The sequence below is a fragment of the Portunus trituberculatus genome, chromosome 37 (genome assembly GCF_017591435.1).
Source record: "Portunus trituberculatus isolate SZX2019 chromosome 37, ASM1759143v1, whole genome shotgun sequence".
Classification (NCBI taxonomy): domain Eukaryota; kingdom Metazoa; phylum Arthropoda; class Malacostraca; order Decapoda; family Portunidae; genus Portunus; species Portunus trituberculatus.
This window is the reverse complement of record NC_059291.1, coordinates 10,930,663-10,945,303: the sequence shown is the minus strand read 5'-3', so window position 1 is coordinate 10,945,303 and position 14,641 is coordinate 10,930,663. Positions and strand designations below refer to the sequence as shown.

The 14,641-nt window shown below is 39.5% G+C and overlaps 1 protein-coding gene and 1 non-coding gene across 3 annotated transcripts in view; one reads left to right on the top strand and one right to left on the bottom strand.

Annotated features, from left to right (window-relative positions):
* Positions 1 to 4,753: 4,753 nt before the first annotated feature.
* LOC123514347 overlaps positions 4,754 to 14,641 on the bottom strand; it is a 16,565-nt gene continuing 6,677 nt past the window's right edge. The window contains exons 1-4 of one of the 2 annotated variants that reach the window (XM_045272213.1): positions 8,293 to 8,450; positions 7,463 to 7,596; positions 6,158 to 6,362; positions 4,754 to 5,522 (exon numbers count right to left, since the gene is read on the bottom strand). In XM_045272213.1, coding sequence (XP_045128148.1) covers positions 5,449 to 5,522; positions 6,158 to 6,362; positions 7,463 to 7,596; positions 8,293 to 8,320 — 441 coding nt within the window. In that variant the 5' untranslated portion in view covers positions 8,321 to 8,450 and the 3' untranslated portion in view covers positions 4,754 to 5,448. Of the gene's footprint in view, positions 5,523 to 6,157; positions 6,363 to 7,462; positions 7,597 to 8,292; positions 8,451 to 14,641 lie in introns of those variants that run through there. The other variant, XM_045272212.1, reaches the window with a different exon arrangement.
* Trnan-guu lies at positions 6,611 to 6,684 on the top strand. The gene has a single exon. It is a non-coding gene; the product is annotated as a tRNA-Asn (tRNA).

The window sequence follows — 14,641 nt, the reverse complement described above, 5'->3', positions numbered from 1 at the left end:
CAGCTAATTTACTTATAGCCCCTCTTCCTTGTCCTGTGTGGCTGTGTCTGCTCTAGTTACTAGATCTTGTTTTCTCTCACGTTATTCTTTCTTTTTCTTTCTCATTCTCCACTTTCACCTTCCTATATCCTCATCCTTTCCTCTAGTTCGTCCTTCCTATTTCTTTTCTTTCTTATTTTTTTATTTAATTTAATTATTTTTTTTTCCACTTCCTCGGTGTCGTTATTCTTCCTCCTTTCTTCCTCTTTCTTTTTCTTCCACGTCTTTATCTCCAAGTTATTCCTTCATTCGTAATGAGAGAGAGAGAGAGAGAGAGAGAGAGAGAGAGAGAGAGAGAGCGCAGCGTGGAAAAAGAGCGTGTGTGGGAATAACAAAGACAGTGGAAAAAAAAAAACAAAAAAAATGAAAGGATGAATAGGGGAAAGAGATGTGGAAATAGGAGGATGAAAGTGGGAAATGAGAGGAGGAAGAATACGATGAAAAAAAAAAATAAATAAATAAAATAAACACAAGAACGAAAGCAGACAGAGGCCAAGGCCCGGGCCGGTTCTTATAAGAAGCTGGCAAGGGTGGAACACGACGAGATAATAAATTCACAGTCGCTTCCCAAAGTGAATGCCAATTGCCAACCATTAGAACTCATTCATTTAAATTCAAGTGGAATCTAATCATTTACTACCAATAATTTGCGAAGATATTAAAATATTTAATATTTTTATTCGAAGGTTATGCTGAGTTATAGCTACCTACGTTAATTTACGACAATTTTGAAAAAAAAAAACAAGCACATTTTGCCCTGAAATAAAGTCGTGAATGTGAAATTGATTGGCTAAAGAAATTTTATTAATTCCTAAGGCGTTTTCAGTTTGCACTTTGCATTCCCACTGAATACAAATACAATGAACTGGACACCGTCGGGGCTGCCAGACGACTGTGATCTCAAACCTTAGAAGTCATCGCATTCCTTGATGAGGAGTATCATAGGCCACTAGTGCTTCATTATCTGTATATATCGAGAACCGAGCAACCCAATACTTAAAAAAAAAAAAAAAAAAAAAAAAAAAACAGCGGGAGATGTAGAGTGGTTTAATCTGCGCGCCGCGTGGGCTTGTTTTGAAGGTGTTCCATTGGAGATATATGGCTGTGGCTTTTTGGCGCCTGCAGAATAGAATTATCGCAATACTTAGCAGATAACATGTTTTACCATAATTTATTACTTTATAGTACAATGATTTGCAACAGTTTTATAATTTTATTATCTTTATAGAAAAATAACTCCACTATTGTATCAAAGTCACGACTAGAAGCATGGAATAAGACACCACCCGCAGCACGGATGGATAGCGACATGTCACTAGCTACCACCAGCTCATTAATTAATTTAACGCAGTATGTTTGATTCTAGTTCTCTTCAATATGCCACACAATAAGCAAATTTAAATCTTTATCTAGAGTACCCACTTCCATGACTTAAAACATGTCATATTGACCCTCCTTTTAGATTTTTCTGTTTTTTCTCTTTCTACTTTTCTTTTAACAGGGCCTGGCAACCAGCGGGATTTTTTTTTTTTTCCAACACTGTGTTTGCCCTTGGCCAGTGCCCTTGTAATGTAAAAAAAAAAAAAAAAAAAAAATATTATTTCATTTTATTCAAAATGTAACTCTTTTATGATCGCCTTCCTGAGGTTGATGCTTGGTGTTGCTGTACGCTGATTGGCTGAAAAGCGTTTGCTAAACGGGGTCAAACACTTTTGGGAGATGTTTGTAAGCGTTTGCTAGAACTTGCCTCTGTTTGACTCCATTTGTCCCCAGCCGTGCCGCTAATGAAAGCATGCACAGATAATTTACTTAGTCTGCGTTAAGGCGGCGTCACACTAGCACTTTTCCGTCTTCTTTTTTGTCAATTTTCTGACGACTGTCAACTTTTGCAGACGGTGGCCGTCACACACAAGCTTGCTTCCGCCTTTTCCGCGCTTGTCGATTGTAAATAAACATGATTAATTCAATCCAGCAAGCCGCGGCTTTTTTGCACCCTAAAATGTGTTTAGGGAGAAGGAAACGAATGTTTTCCTCAAACTGCACGTGACTGCATCATATGCTGCCCTCGCCCCTCTTCATGCCTTTCTTGCTGTAATCAGCTGTTCTGTGATCCCAAAGGCAACGGTGACCTCTAGTGCTCTCTATGAGAAATTCTTCAGAGTGTTTTGTCCACTGACAGATGACATAACTGCTCATCTTGGCCAGCTACTTGGAAGTTGCCTTGGAAATATTCAAAAGCGTCGCACATTCACACTCCCCAGGAAATGTAAACAAACAACTGAGGAACTTTTAATTGCTAGGCTAGAAGAAAAAAATATGTATACAAATAAATATTCATCAACTTATTCAAATTTCGTCTACCATGATAATAGCATTTTTTCGCTTAACAAAAAAAAAAAAAATAATAATAATAATAATAATAAAAAAAAAAAAAAAATAAAAAAATAAAAGTGTTGATTAGAAACCATAGTTTTTATTTGGACTAAAAAATGGTGCTAGGCGAAAACGATGCGTTCCGTCTGACTCAAGACGACAGAAAGAGTTGACAGAAGAGTAAAAAAACGACGGAAATCGCCTGAGACGAAGAAAAATGTGCTAGTGTGACGCCGCCTTTAGAACGCAACAGATAAACTATAGGAAACCACACAGGAGCAATTTTTATCTATTTATTTATTTATTCACTTATTTATTCATTTACTTTTTTTTCTTAAGCCATTTATCAGCGCAGTAAATCAATGGCTACGAAGACTGCGAAGGAAACGACTATACTCTTCTTTCTGTGATTTTTTTCATTTGTTATTTTCATTTCACACACACACACACACACACACACACACACACACACACACACATATATATATATATATATATATATATATATATATATATATATATATATATATATATATATATATATATATATATATATATATATATGTGTGTGTGTGTGTGTGTGTGTGTGTGTGTGTGTGTGTGAAATAAAAATAACACACACACACACACACACACACACACATATATATATATATATATATATATATATATATATATATATATATATATATATATATATATATATATATATATATATATATATATATATATATATATATATATATATGTGTGTGTGTGTGTGTGTGTGTGTGTGTGTGTGTGTGTGTGTGAAATGAAAATAACAAATGAAAAAAATCACAGAAAGAAGAGTATAGTCGTTTCCTTCGCAGTCTTCGTAGCCATTGATTTACTGCGCTGATAAATGGCTTAAGAAAAAAAAGTAAATGAATAAATAAGTGAATAAATAAATAAATAGATAAAAATTGCTCCTGTGTGGTTTCCTATAGTTTATCTGTTGCGTTCTAAAGGCGGCGTCACACTAGCACATTTTTCTTCGTCTCAGGCGATTTCCGTCGTTTTTTTACTCTTCTGTCAACTCTTTCTGTCGTCTTGAGTCAGACGGAACGCATCGTTTTCGCCTAGCACCATTTTTTAGTCCAAATAAAAACTATGGTTTCTAATCAACACTTTTATTTTTTTTTATTTATTTTTTTTTATTATTATTTTTTATTTATTTATTTTTTTTTTTTTGTTAAACGAAAAAATGCTATTATCATGGTAGACGAAATTTGAATAAGTTGATGAATATTTATTTGTATACATATTTTTTTCTTCTAGCCTAGCAATTAAAAGTTCCTCAGTTGTTTGTTTACATTTCCTGGGGAGTGTGAATGTGCGACGCTTTTGAATATTTCCAAGGCAACTTCCTAGTAGCTGGCCAAGATGAGCAGTTATGTCATCTGTCAGTGGACAAAACACTCTGAAGAATTTCTCATAGAGAGCACTAGAGGTCACCGTTGCCTTTGGGATCACAGAACAGCTGATTACAGCAAGAAAATACGACTCCATAATATATATATATATATATTATGAAGTCGTATTTTCTCTCTACCCATCTCCACTACCTACCTAGGAAACTGTCCTGTAGCTTCATCCCTTTCCTTCCCACGTGGTCTTCATCTCTTCGTTTCAGGGCCGTTTCTAGTTAGACTATACGATTGCCTATGGCCAGCAGGGGGTCCCTAAGATAGCTTGGAAAATTTAGATTTCCCAAGCCACCCAGGGGCCCCCCCCAATCTAGGGCCCCCAAACAGCATCTTGCCTAGGGACCCACAAAGCTAGAGACGGACCTGCTTCATTTACATAAACCATTGTAATCTCTTCTGTGCTTCGCTGATGCCTCCCCCAATTCCGCCGTACTTTAGATTTCTTGCATATCACATTCATATCCTAGATACAAATTGGCAGATCATTGTGATTTCAACTTTGGTGAGAAGTGGGGGTAAATTTGTACCTTCCTGCCGGTTTCAATTTCTCAAGTTTGAAAACAAATATATATATATATATATATATATATATATATATATATATATATATATATATATATATTTTTTTTTTTTTTTTGTGTGTGGTAGATTTCGGTGCGCTTTGAGTGATTCTGTTAACTATATCTGTCGGAAATCTGCCGCTTTTTTTTTTTTTTTTTTTGTAATGAATTCAAGTGTGCAACATGGTTCCGGCGGTCATACCCATGGTGCACTAGATGTGGACTATACGTGCAAAAAAAAGAAAAAGAAAAGTATGAAGATTATTTTATTAGTGATTTAGGTCTGATAGAACTTCATCTTCTGCTGGAACATGAAAAAATGAAACAAACACATCCGATACACCAAGATTGAAACGTTTAATAAATAGACACATTCTATAAATAATAAATATCGACATAAATAAGATAGTCTAAGAAATAGCGTAACATTGTCATAAGAAAAAAAAAACAACGTATAGAGAAAGTTTTTTTTTTTCTTTAGATATGTCTTTTCTTCTCTCACTGTAACCCTTGGCTTTCTTAAATACTGTTCAAACACGACTCTCAGATGCTTGCTACTGTTTGCCACACGCGGGATGTTGCTGCTGGCACGGTGAGTATGTGTGGCTATAACAGGAAGCACATCAGCGTTTTCAGGGTCTCAAGACGGTTTTGCGTTGTTTCGTCGATCTCTTCCTTGATTGCATTCACTGCCTGTCTCTTTATTACCTCATCTCGGCCGTCCAAGGATGTTCGTGTGAAAGTCCTTTCTTTTCTGTTATTACTTCGCATCCTTGTCATAGTCATGCATTTATGATCAGTGATTTCTACATTGTTATTAATTTGTTGATTGTTGGCATCCTTTTCCTTTCGTCTAATCTTTATTCATTTGCGTAAGATGAGAGATAAGAAATGTCACGTTTTCTTTACGCTCATTCAAGCTTAGCATTACGTTACGAATGCTTCCTCACAGTGGAGTCCCTGGCGGTGTCTTTCTTCGTTGTTGTTGCTGTCTCTCCTTCCAGTCTCCTTCGAGCGACGCTCGAGTCTCACTTCTGCAGGTAACGCAGGAGTCGGGGTTCGGGTCGGCGATCTGAGGCAAAGGTGTCCTCGGTGGCATGTGCTGCAATAAGGAAAATCCGTGTAAAATTTGGAGGCGAGTTAAGGGAAGCTTTGTAGGATTAAAAGAAAACGTTTTGTGGAAGCAGAACTGCTCTCAACGGTGGTTAATTACTGTTCCTATGATTTACCTTGAACTAATAATGCCAACAAGATCAAACTAGTCGTGTTTTGATGAATAGTGTATGTAGAAAAACCCTTTTTCGGTTCATACATTACTTTTTCTACTTGCTTCATAAAGTGTCGAAAGAGTACGTGTATATGGAGGGGGTAATATGACGAATGAAGTGAATGATGGTAATAGACTGATTGCCTGATCGATTAACTAAAATACTGATACTGCAACGGTTAAGATAAAGATAAGGAAAAAGGCATGTTGAGTATTAGGTGAGAAGAGAAGGTTGGGACGAGAAAAGTGATGTAGTGAGAGATTGTGAAGGAGGCTGAGGAAAGTACTGAGGCGAAGTAGTTATATTTGGAAGAGTGATTTGGAAGGGATGGGATAATGGAATGGAAAGAATGGGATAGAGGTGATGGGAGAAGCTGATAGCTAGCAGGATGGAGACGAAGGAATATGAGGCGGAATCTTTGTGACTCAGTGAGTTGATAATGGAATCAGTGGAGGAAGTCACAACATACCATCAACTTCTGGCGTGGCGAGGTTGGCTGGGGTTAGGAGGGCGGGATTCTGTAAGAGGAGTGCTACCCTCACTGCAGGAATACGCAGCAGCTCTGCTACTCCGATACAGCCGTCCCCATCGCTGTCCAGCCCCGCCAGTGCCTCTGTCATGCTACGAGTACCTGCACCGGAACTTCGGGCGTCTTCTTCTGATAGCAATGTGGTCTGAGGGAGGGACACGTGTGAGTATAGCAAGCGGTGGCATGTAGAGTAAATATTAGAACTTGTTTTCTTTATGCAATAATTTCCTGAGAGGTAAGTTTTGTGTATTTGGGGAGATGCAAATAAAAAACAGAAAAAGTAAAAATATCCATATTTTGTAAGAACAATAAAAAAAAAAAAAAAAAATCAACGCCCCTATAATGATATTAATGTTTAATCTTTGATTTTTAACATATACGATCTATTTCATCGCCTCCGTGGCACAATCGGTTAGCGCGTTCGGCTGTTAACCGAAAGGTTGGTGGTTCGAGCCCACCCGGGGGCGCAACGTTTTCTTTTTAGGTGCCATGTAGTTGCGATGACAACACCGTATGTCCATCTGTTACATACAAAAATGTCTTGAACGAAATGTATTACTTGAAGAATGAAAAATTAGGATAAAAACAGACTGAGGGATGTGGTTCTACGTAAAGTGAAAGTAAGTAGTGTGCGTGAGTGGGTCACTCGCTGGCGTTTCACTCATATATTCCGTGTCCTGCAGGAAGCGACTCTCCAAAGCTAAAGGGGAAAGGGAGGGGGGGGACGTGGCGGTGGCAGACATAGGTGTAATAAGTTGTTATAGGGAGGTGAGAGATGGAGAGCACGGGTGCTGCTGGCGAAGGCCGAGGATTGTAGCGATGACATAAAAAGGGTTACGTCCGAGGAAAGCAAGGGAAGAAGACACCCGACAGAGAGGGTTAAGTACACTGGCCGCTATGATAGCAAGGTGTTGTTGTTGTTGTTGTGTGTGTGTGTGTGTGTGTGTGTGTGTGTGTGTGTGTGGAGGGTTGAGGGTTAAGTGTACTGGTGCAGGATCGAGAAAAGCAAAAAAAAAAAAAAAAAAAGATGAGAGCATGATGTTGGCAGGAGGCAGGGAGGGTTGAATCTATAGAGCAGAAACAGAGCAAGGGACAACAGTGAAGGCTGAGGAGGGAAGAGGCAAGGCTCTAGCAACGGACAAGGCCAAGAAACGAGTGGGGTCAAATTTCAATGCGATGGGACCTGGCTACCATTCTCGCTCTTCCATCTTGCCTTGCTCAACACAACGACACAAGTTCACTAACCAAGGGCGGAAGATCCCCTCTCCGTCCGATCCTGGGCAGGTGTTTGGGGGTCTCTGCGAAGAAGTGTCCAGCGTCAGCACTCGCTATGCTGACCACCGCAGCCAGCACAGTCGCCGCCACCAACCACGCCATTCCTGCCGGGGACATGAAAAAGAGAAATTAGATGGTTGTTACACGTGCAAATTCGTATTCTCATCAGTTTCATAATGGCAGAGTTTGATACCTGATTACTTCATAAAAAAACACAAGGACATTGCATCCAATTGGAGCAACGGGATCATAATGATGTTCATCTCGCCAAGACAAAGTGACATCAGCTTAAACATTTTAATTTTTTTTCCGACTCTTCTCAACGAGATAGCGAGATGGTCATCGATGGACGTGATTCCATTTCTATTTCCAGCTTAACGTGTACCTGCCTTTAAAGTAAACAGATCAAGTAAATAAGAGTACAATCATCACCGATTATCGCCACACTCTGCTGAACCTTATCACGAGCAGCCGCCGCTTCAGAGTGAACATTATTGTGATAAGTTTTGCGCGCCCAGATACATAGACTTTTCCTTTCCCTCTCTTCCCCTTCAGTACGTGCCTTCAACCTATCACAGCTGGAAACTGATCGTTGCCCAGAGGAAGAGATGAATATGTATATAAAGTGTATCTATAAAATATACACTTCACTGTAAGGAGAAAGATTGGCATTGGCTACGGTTATAACAACAGTAAATAGAAACGCTAAGTTGTCATCGCTTACTAGTTCGCGTATTTTGTGCGTACATCACACGGTGACGAGGAGGGGTTATATGTATGTGTGTATGTACATATCTTACCTGCTCTTGAGTCCAGAACAGAGAGCATCGCCCGTGTACGGTGATGGTCGTGGGAGTTCAAGTCAGTCCGTGCCTCGCCTCCCTGCCGCTGTGGTTAGCTGTGGGGGCCGCCGCTCCCGACCTGCGACCTTTATAGATGACACTAGGCTGGCTTGCGCACATGCGCATCCCTTAGTCCTTCCTTCCCACGGTGTAGTATCACATGAGTGCGTCAAGTAGAATTTTGGGACGTTTTTGATCTGCCAGGCATCGCATTCTCAAGCTTTTTGGCTTCTTACTTTGACAATAACATAGGAAACTATAAGGGAAGTTGTAAGAAACCGTCAGGCCAGCCTTTATAAACATATGCATCTGTATCCATCTGTCATCCTCATCCACAAATTTGTGTAATCTTTTTAAAAGATACTCTATTAAAAATTAGTAGCTGGTTTTCAAGGATATTTCCGTGATTCTGACGATTATTTGATAAAGACTATGCAGCATCATTGTGAAGAAACACCCATACCAGTCCAATTAATCATCTTTACGACTTTAGAAAATACGCGTGACAAGACGTCAAAGGGTTTAACAATACTGTTTATCTAGATATTTTCCAACGTGAAGCTGAATACAATGTTTTGCGATTCTTTGCTAACAATATACATCTTTCTCTTTTTTTTTTCCTTTTATTTATACTCTAAAGTTTTTTTTAGAAGAGATGTTGTACTATGGCTTACAATTTGTTCTCTCTCTCTCTCTCTCTCTCTCTCTCTCTCTCTCCCTTTTTAAATGTAAGTTCTGCGTTCTTTTGTCTTAGTGATCGAGACTGAAGGTCCAATGTCTGTCAGCATCGTTCTCGACTTCGTCCTTCTCCTTCTCTTCTTGCTTCCTCTCCACGACTGTCTCTCCTCCACTCCACTCTATAAGTTCATTCAATCACCGGAGAAAATGGATCAGAAACATGTCCTTCAGTGTGGTCTATGTTTTCTACCTTGTGACAATTAGATTTTGTGCAGCTCTTTGCAACGACGACAACTCTCTCATGTGGAAAAAAGAAACGTTGACCTGGAGATGGAGACACGAAGTAAGACAGCTTCACTCCGATCCGTATATTCAGAAACGGTGTGCTCTCTCTCCCTCTCTCCCTCTCTCACCAAGACTAGATTTTTAAAGAGTATTTCTCCTTTTAATAATAATGTAGAAGTCTTATTAATCTGTCACTATAACTAAAAAAAAAAAAAAAAAAAAGAGAGAAAAAACCCTTAAAAACTCGTGTCACTTTATCTAAAACCTTTCGAAATTAGTCGATGTGCAGTGGAGAAATGTTTCAGAATATGGCTCTCTTTTATAAACAGCACACACACACACACACACACACACACACACACACACACACACACACACACACACACACACACACACACAGACACACACAAAATATAAACTTCTTCAGGGTGATTACCATAATTATTACAAGCCCAGGGCCGTATGATGATAAGCGGACGGCGGCTGCTATTCCTTTTTGGGTCGTCTCGTGTGAATATTTGTGTCAAGATTACCTGAGTGCGAAATACGGGCCGCCCATATGCCAGAATAACACCGAGGGGTCTCTCTCTCTCTCTCTCTCTCTCTCTCTCTCTCTCTCTCTCTCTCTCTCTCTCTCTCTCTCTCTCTCTAGCAAGGCGTGTGTTAAGAGTTTGGAATGACTGGAGATCCAATACCATATGTATGTATGAAGATTAGTGTCACCACCACCACCTCCCACCAAGATAATATTGTTACTAGTGGTGTCATTAGACGAATGTAAAGAAAAAGAAAGAAAGTGAAATAAAAATAAATGATGAAAAGCTCTTGTTCAGGAAAGGAGGCAAAAGTTACGATGCGTACTTTTGTAGTATATGAACCGGCGAGAAGATGAAATGAATATAAAAGATAGATAGTTAGGGAGGTAGGTAGGTAGATGCATAGATAGATAGATAGATAGATAGATAGATAGATAGATAGATAGATAGATAGATAGATAACTAGATGGATTAAGATCAGAATTATCATAAGGGAAGTTACAAGAAACTATTAAACTTACACTTACCCTGTACCCCTTGTAATAGTTAAAAAGCAAGAGGGAGGAGGTGGTGGTAGTGGTGGTGGTGGTGGTTGTGATGGTGGTGGTGGTGTGGGTTGTGATGTGGGTTGTGGATGGAGAAGGAGGACGGAGGAGATAAGAGTGATTCAAAGCGAGCACGAGAGGTGAATCGGAAGAAGTAATAGCAGAATCACTAATTAAAAATAAATTTGGAGAGGAGGATGAGGAGGAAGAAGAAGAAGAAGAAGAAGAAGTAGTAGCGATGATGGATGAGGTGCACATGGGGAAAGAGAGAGAGGAAGTAGCAGGTAAGGAGATGATAGGAGAACTAAGTAGCAGCAAAGTAACTGAAGAAGATGGAGGAAAAGGATTGAGTGGAAGAGGAGGAGTGCATAAGGGTATTGAAGATGCAATGGAGAAGGAAGAGGAAGAGGAGAGAGAGAGGGGTATAGTGGTGCGGTGAAGTGCTGTCCTGGAGGGCTGTTATCGTGGGGAAAGGACATTGCGCGGGTCAAGTCGGTGGAGGTTCAGAGGTTAGTCTTGAGGATTGTAGGACAGAAAGTAACGTGAAAAAAATACAACGTGAAAAAAAGTAACGGATTAAAAGTAAAGAAAGAAAGGCAATAACAGGAAAAAGAGTAAAAAAAAAAAAAAAAATGCTTCCGTTTCTATATAAAATCTAACCTAGCGTAGCTCAACCACTGTTACTTTTTTTTCCATGAATATAATTACTACTGTTACTTTTGTCATGATAGTTTCTTTGTGAGTATCAGTTTTGAGGGGGTTTAAACAGTCGCAGGGAAATAATAGCCTTCGTGAGGTAGGTGACTGTATATCTGTACGTCGCTACTCATTGTATGGACAAGGAGTTGCACACGTTTCATTGCAGTTGACTTTGTGTACTGTAGATGGATTGATTGATAAATTGATTGATTGGCAAATGGATAGATAGATAGATGGATAGATAGATTGACTGATTGATTGGTATAGACGGAAATAGTGAGAGTTTAACAGGTTGTGGTACAAGTTGTTGATGGGTGTTTTCAAGGATGTTTTCATGATTCTACTTGAAAAGTTAAACAAAATTATACATCTTTAATAGTAAAAAAAAGAAAAAAAAAAGCGGAAATAAGAACCTTGGTAATCACATCTGGAGAGCATCAGATGTGATGAATACAGGAACTAAAACCAACAACATTTGTGGTCTATACGATAACGAGACCTCAAGTGATGCAGAAAAGAGATAAATAAACAAACATCTTTGCCTAGTAATCACCTAACTAGGAAACGATAAATGATAAAGAGAAAAAGGCAAAAAAAAAAAAAAAAGTAGTGATGGTCGTATGTATGATGAGTTCTTTAGCCAGCGATACTCTTCTGTACCCCAAATTTTTAAGAAAACATTTTACCTTTGACAACCTCGCCGGGTTATTCTCGTATAATCCATTTTTGTATATTCAGCGAAACACACTTTATCGAACGTCTTTCTATACCTCTCCCTCTTTCTCTTTCTTCCTCGCAGTGTCGTCTCCTGCTCGAGAATAACTCAAAACCAAAAGATAATGGATTCGTTCTGTCTAGACGATATGCCGCTTCACAATTGTATCAGTGTGCCGGTACACGGAGTCTTGACTGGGAGTGTGATGTTATTAGCTGGAGGAAAGAAATGCTTGGTGTTTAAAAGTGTATTAATTCTGTGAGAGTTGGAGATGAGGAAACTGATGAGGAGGAAAATGATTGCTTGTTATTGTTGCTGGTCGTGGTGTTAGTGCCCTTAATGGTGGTGGTGGTGGTGATTGTGGTATTGTTGTTATTGTCAATTTTCTGCAGTAGTTTGCTGGTCATTTCTCGAAACACACACACACACACACACACTCTCTCTCTCTCTCTCTCTCTCTCTCTCTCTCTAAAAAGAATAATAATAACTAAATTAATCGATAAAAAAAAGAGAAAAAAAAAAGAAAAACACCAGATTACACACACACGGCACCGCAGCATCAAGGTAGCCGCGTGCTGTAATGGGCTAATCAAGACTCATTACGGCAAAGGTGGAGCGGGGTTAGTTTGCGAGGATCAGTGGGAAACTATGGAGTCATTTGCTGCTGACGATACTGTGGGTGATCCTAATGCCGCTGTTTATTGTGTATGTGTGTGTGTGTGTGTGTGTGTGTGTGTGTGTGTGTGTGTGTGTGTGTGTGTGTGTGTGTATGTCTCTCTCTCTCTCTCTCTCTCTCTCTCTCTCTCTCTCTCTCTCTCTCTCTCTCTCTCTCTCTCTCTCTCTCTCTCTCTCTCTCTCTCTCTCTCTCTCTCTCTCTCTCTCTCTCTCTCTCGTACAGTAGCAATATAGAGAAACCTCAGGTGCATTTCATTACTTGGTATTAGCAATAATGTTTTTAATTCCTTTTTCATAGGTAGGATTCTTGTTTTATTTCTATTATTGCTATTTTTTTCCGCTTTTCATTAAATTACTTTAGAACCAGCAAAAGCGATTAATTACAAGAAGGTGAGTCAGGAGAGCCACGTCAAACACCTGCCATTTCGTTGTTCTTTTAATGTCTCTTATTAGTCCACACAGAGTTAAGGCTGACCTTCGTTCTTATCTCGTTTATCAGTTCAGAAGGACTGACTACACACACACACACACACACACACACACACACACACACACACACACACAAACACACGTTCACATATATGACAATTGCATTTACTTTTCTGCTGTCTTGGTTTCTCTATCAGTTTGCCTCGTAATCGTTATGGTAGAGAAAGCAAACACGCCCTTCTCTTTTACATCTAGTTTCAATGCAGTCTTAAATGTGGGGTTCAAAGTGTTATTCTTTTTTTTGTCTGTCAGCTATGCGTTTAGTGGTACTTTCGCATTAGCATCTCAACAAAAATAGAAATCATAGTAACGGCTTCAAAAGATACGAACATTACACTCATCGCACTAATATCACAAACATTACGAACATTACGAGCAAGCTTTTTAATCAAGTAAGTTTTTCTTACCTTGCCCAACCTTCCCAATACACGAAAAAATGGACGATAAAATAAAAGAAACTATAAACGAGAAACTTTACTGGTATGTTAAACGTTTCTCCATCTCATGCTAGACCAAATTATTCCTATGTATTTTATTTATTTTTTTTTCAACGACTCCACCCAATTTCAAGTGTTCCGGGTCTAATTCTCACGATGATATTCAAATACACATGAACGTTGTGTGTTGCGGGTGGTGTGTAAAACCTGTATAACTTCCCTTCGGTCTTCACTACTCTATAGTTTTCGCCGTCTGAGCAACCGACAACACAACTAAACGATCAGCATTTTTACTTCATTACGCGATGCATTAACTGGACGATACCACGGAACTATTAACACTTCACTTCATCGCTTGAAAAAGAAGTAATTGTGGCGGCGGTCATGAATGGCACTGAGGAGGTGTCATGTGGTTGTATGTACATGAGTGTGCATGAGTGTATATGTGTGTGTATGTGACTAAATGTGAATGTAAGTGCGCGTGCGCGTGAGTGAGTGTGCATTAATGGCTTCAGAATACCGTACTTAATGGAAGCTATGCCATCAATGCACACACACTGTTTGCCTGTTTTTGCAGAAGCTCTCCCTGAAACTCCCCTACAATCCGAGTATATTTCCCAAATCGCGTGGATTATCGAGGGATTGCAAATTTTTTTGGACGGGCTGTGGACAATTTGGTATCAGCGCGTGGCATGCCTTGTGCTGCCTGGCTGGCGGCACACAAACACCAGGAGAGGGACGGCGAAATGTTTCTGGGATGTGATCACTTTCTTGTTATATTCTCTCTCTCTCTCTCTCTCTCTCTCTCTCTCTCTCTCTCTCTCTGGTGTGCGTGGATGTTACTGTGGCTAAGGCGGGATAGAAAGAAGGGTGAAATAAAAGAATAAGAAGAAAAGTAAGAGGAAAATGGATAAAAAAATAGTAGTAATGATGAAAAGTGATCGGTGCTTGTGTGTAAATTTGCTTGTATGCGTGCGTGTGTGTGTGTGTGTGTGTGTGTGTGTGTGTGTGTGTGTGTGTGTGTGTGTGTGTGTGTGTGTGTGTGTGTGTGTGTGTGTGTTAATGCATATGTAACTGTGCGTACAATGATTTCTCTTCTGCATCTTTCCATTACGATTGCATTAATGACCAGCTACTGGGTAAGCAGCAACACACTCCGTACTTAGCATGCCTGGGTTCTTATTTCTATGGATGTGGGAAGGCTGGCGCGCCGCATACGGGTGTTGCGCTATTCACAAGGGAAAAAAT